At 43.1% G+C, this 4,807-nt stretch overlaps 1 protein-coding gene across 1 annotated transcript; it reads left to right on the top strand.

The window, feature by feature from the left end:
• Window positions 1-1,332: 1,332 nt before the first annotated feature.
• LOC149811855 (calmodulin-like protein 3) lies at window positions 1,333-2,067 on the top strand. The gene has a single exon (XM_089993576.1). It carries the CDS (start codon window positions 1,599-1,601, stop codon window positions 2,049-2,051), a length of 453 nt encoding a protein of 150 aa, XP_089849702.1. The 5' UTR covers window positions 1,333-1,598; the 3' UTR covers window positions 2,052-2,067.
• The last annotated feature ends 2,740 nt before the right edge of the window (window positions 2,068-4,807 follow it).

The raw sequence follows: 4,807 nt of genomic DNA, 5'->3' as shown, positions 1-4,807 counted from the left end.
GTGCTCGTTGCCTCGATCCTAGTGCACTTTCAGTAGAATCACATATTATAACATGGACACTTGTTAGGAATAATGACACGACAATTATATTAAATAATAATGATTATTGTAAATGTGTTTCTTTCCGTAAAAAATGCAAATGTAAATGTGCTTCTTTAAAAGTTACTGCTCGAGATTAATTTTCTTACTTATTAATTCTACATGTAAGTGCTGTTTTTTTTTCTTTTTCTTAATTTTCTTTTCTTTTATGATGTGAAGCGAGGAAAACCGTGGGTGAGAGAGACGCTTTTAAGGCACTGATGTCTGTTACGCAGCAAAAGCCTAGCTTAGATCAACGCCCTGAATTTGGCATACCAAGTCTTTGATGAGAATTGAGAACCAACTGTACAATGCTAATGCAGTGATTAAACGAGTAATTTGGTCTTTGTTCCTGTTCTGCAAAACTTTATTGCATAAATTGAGTAGGTATAGATAGGGTACACGTTCACTAGATCATTACTCGTGCTTTTGCTTGCTAAGTTAGAGACAGTGTGGAGTATCTTATGAAACATTTTCTTCTGATAAGTTATTGATCAAAAGCTGTAACAGTGCATACTGTACAGAACAAATTAATTGTTTAACCTTAGTTACAGCTTTCAATTTATTCCTTACAATTGAATAATGATATATTGATGTTCCCAATATACCACTAACCAGTACCACCCCAAATTCTCGTTTTCTTCCTCTCTCATCCACCTGGATTCATATACTTTTTAATGTTAAACCTGTCATTAACTGTTATAACAACATAGCGAATGCTAATTGCAATTAATTATACACTAACCTTCCTATGATGCTAAATTTATTATTAATTGAGGACCATCAGAATACATCTTTGATCTTTCCATGTAAATGATGACCCAAATAACCTTTTATCAAATTCTATATTTGGCAAAAATTATCAACATATCCTTGTGCCATGTTAGACATGGTCTTGAATCGTTCAAGAGCTTAAGCAAAAAAAAAAAAGAACTTGGACAGACTCAGCATTAGGCATCCACACAATTAATGCACAACGTACCGGCAGGATTGAATAAAAAAAACAGCCGTTGGGTCCCGTGCCATCAGAGAGAGAGAGAGAGAGAGAGAGAGAGAGATACTGATTGAAACGGTTAATTAAATTGGGCCCCCGAGATGCGCGGGGACCCTTTCCAAAGGCACACCGCGTCCCTCCTACGCGTCTTTTAACACTTCCCCCTCCCTATATTTAGGGCTAAACAACCAACTCCCCACCCTCCAATTTTGGCCATCCTCATCCCATACCTTCTCCAACTTGGTCATTGAATTGATACCAACCTTGTTTATAGGCCTTTTAGGGAGGTGTCCCCCCCCCCTTTCTCCCTTGGGCCAAATTTGGCCATCTCTAAATTGAGCCCAACTTTGTTTTAGGCACTCCCACTGCTAAATTTGGTGCAAGATGTTAACCATCGCCCATGGTGTTTTCCTTCTTTGCCACCTTCTTAACTCCCTTCTCGACCGCTTCAGTCTAAAGAGTTTTTCCTCTTGGATTTCCTTCTGCTGGTTCCTTTCCTCCGGGAACCCCGGAACACCCTGCACAGATGGACACTGCCGAGCTTCGGCGGGTATTCCAGATGTTTGATAGGAACGGTGACGGCCGGATCACAAAGCAGGAACTGAGCGACTCCCTAGAGAATCTGGGGATCTTCATTCCCGAGAAAGATTTGGTTGCGATGATCGAGAAGATCGATGTTAATGGGGATGGGTGCGTGGATATCGAGGAATTCAAGGAGCTGTACCAAACGATCATGGACGAGAAGGACGAGGAGGAAGATATGAGAGAGGCATTCAATGTTTTTGATCAGAATGGTGACGGGTTCATAACGGTAGATGAGTTGCGGTCTGTCTTGGCATCATTGGGGTTGAAGCAGGGGAGGACCGTGGAGGATTGCAGGAGGATGATAAGGAAGGTGGATGCAGATGGGGATGGGATGGTGAATTATAAAGAGTTTAAGCAGATGATGAAGGGGGGAGGCTTTGCTGCCTTGACTTGAGAAGGGAAGTGGGGGGAGGGGGGGGGGGAGAGATGAGAGATAAAGTTAGGGGTTTTGTAATGGTCTATTACATTATTTGTGGAGATTATTTGAGGATGATTACAATGAGAATGTAAATATTTTTTTAGTACTTTTGGAACTGTTGACAATTTCAAAACTGTTGGCTTAAGAGGGGCTTTGAATGATTGATGCTTTGATTGTGGACGTGGTATCTAGTGCTCTCTCTCTCTCTCTCTCTCTCTCTCTCACACACACATATGCATGGGCGCATGATCCTACAATGGTTCCAGTCTCATAAATCTCGTTCTTGGGCTTCCTTTGCTATACAAATTTTCTCTATATTTGTTTTATATGTTTGAACACAAGGAAAACTAAAACAAAGATACATGTCTCATGCCAACAATCAAACACACTTGTTTTCACAAGAAATGAAAGAGATGACTGCTACAACAATGGGAAGACAAACAAGGGAATACATCTTAAAAAGATAAGAATCCCAAAACTCACCAAAAAAATCATCTAAGATGAACCCAAAAATAACAACAAAAGCCCAAGCTTTTGTGGTTTTCCATTTTTGAAGAACCCCAAAACTCGCATAACTTTGTGATAAGCCCAAAATATAACCAGCTGGAAAAGAAAAACAGTGCTTTTGTGATGTTGCATCCTCCCAATACTCACATAAATTATTTGTGATTTTCCATGTTTTGTTGCAGTATAAAATGAAACCAAAACAAAAGGAGGAATCATAAGATGTCACTGCTTTGCAGTCAGGCACGTATTTAAGACCGTTCAAACTAATTTCCCTAAGAACAAATGCTCGACTGATTGAAGACCACAACCTGAATATGTTGGAATAAATAAAATATCATCCTCCCATTTTCCTCACCTTGGATTGGATATCTGATCAAGCTGAATATATTGTCAGATTTGTTACACATCCACATCCTATTAGTTAATGGAGTCAAGTTCACTTCAAAGGTTTTGCATCAAAATCCGGATGCATGGGGACCAAATCTGACTGGATCCGGACCCTTTTAACGTAAATATAATATCCGATTAGGAAAATCACAGTCTGGATGCTAGGTTTGGTGGTAAAGGTTTTCTTCATTCGTATCCCAATCTGATTAGGCTATATATGCTTAAGTACCCTCCATCTTGAAGATCCCACGGTCCAAGTTCATCACTTGGTTTGCCATTGTTTGTGCAATCATGGGTTCCACCCTTAGGCCTGATGATGACCCTCAAAATTCATGGTGTTGAAATATGGATCAGATCCAACCTAATGTAACCCGGTTTGACATGGGTACATCATGGGGTGGAGGGCAGTTGTTGCAACTGCATGTACATGGCAACCACTAGAAGTAGTAACCACCCACTCCTCCCACTGAAGGCCTTCCTTAGAAGGCTATAAGAAGGGTCTAGTTGCATAATGATAACAACATCCTCTTTTTTGGTATACAGGGTTCAGGGTCCTGCTCACCATCGACTTAAGGTTTGGGCTCATTGTGTGAGCCGATAGGTTGAGGAGAACGCTGAGCACCCACACGTCGCATCCATGACGTCTACTGGTACGTATTTGCATTAGGGTTTATTTTTGCAAATATGCCAACATTGGGTTATGGACCCACATCGCACGCATTCCGTTGCACATGTGGGTGTGCCAGTGTTCTTAGGATACTCATCGATTTTTTTGTTTACTGGATGAGTCGCTTTTGCATGTCGATCGCCCGTTTTGCATTGGGCTGCTGCCATCGGCAACATACAAGATCCGCTGCCGGAGATAGGTCACTGCAGAAACAATGCCTATTTTTGCAGTTTTCCAACCTTAGCCCTGACTCTTCGGCAGAGAGAGACCATCGGCTGTGTGGAGGTCTCCATCGTTGGTGGCATTTCGGCCGGTCGCCGATGTTGGTAACCGCAAGTCAACCAGAGGCAACTTGATGCCCTTCGGTTTCTCTCTAGGAAATCGAAGGTGTTTGGGTTAAAAAAAAATGAACGCAAGTCAGGGTTTCCACTATAGCAATGTACAGTGGAACCCAACAATACAATAGTCGGGCTGGTGGTGGAGCCCTTCTCAATGCCGGTGTCAGTGGTGAGGTCACTCCATCAGTACGCAGTCGCCATGGGGCAACTTTCGCCGGTGGATTCATCGATGCTGGGGGCCTTTTCGGCATCTAGGGTGTCGTTCCCTTGCAACCGCCAGTGGACGGGGGTGGAAGTCGGTGACTGATCGCCATCCACCGACCGTTGTTGATGCAACTTTAGCCGGCTACCGGTGGCGACTGCAGCCCCGATGACCCTCTATATATAAAAAAAAAAGAATATCCCTACCTCTCATCGGTGGCACTGGGTGACATCGGGGGAAGGTGGCCTTCGTAGGCTAGACACCGGTGTCAGTCGTCGTACGACAATGTGGGTCACCATGGGGCGACGTGGGGAGGTTATGGGCCTTTCGGTTTCTTAGAAACCGAATGGTCGGGCCCCCCTTTTTACTGTGCAGGGTATCGGGTCGGATCGACTATACCGATCCAGTGGTGGGACCGATCTAGACCTGTTTTGAGGGGATCAAGTCTGCCTTACCTTTTGGATTAGGCCCAATCCAAGTACCAGATCCATTAAAGAACCGGTTAGATGGGCCCATTTGTGTTTGGGTCTAGATTAGGCCCGATCCAAGTAGATTCTTATGCATTCATAGCATTCTCTTGAACTGTTGTAACTCCTTATGCATTCATAGCATTCCCATGATGTTGTAGCTT

The sequence above is a fragment of the Nuphar pumila genome, chromosome 17, assembly GCF_984573655.1.
Source record: "Nuphar pumila chromosome 17, dmNupPumi1.hap1.1, whole genome shotgun sequence".
NCBI lineage: Eukaryota > Viridiplantae > Streptophyta > Magnoliopsida > Nymphaeales > Nymphaeaceae > Nuphar > Nuphar pumila.
This window is presented reverse-complemented; position numbering and strand designations above follow the sequence as displayed.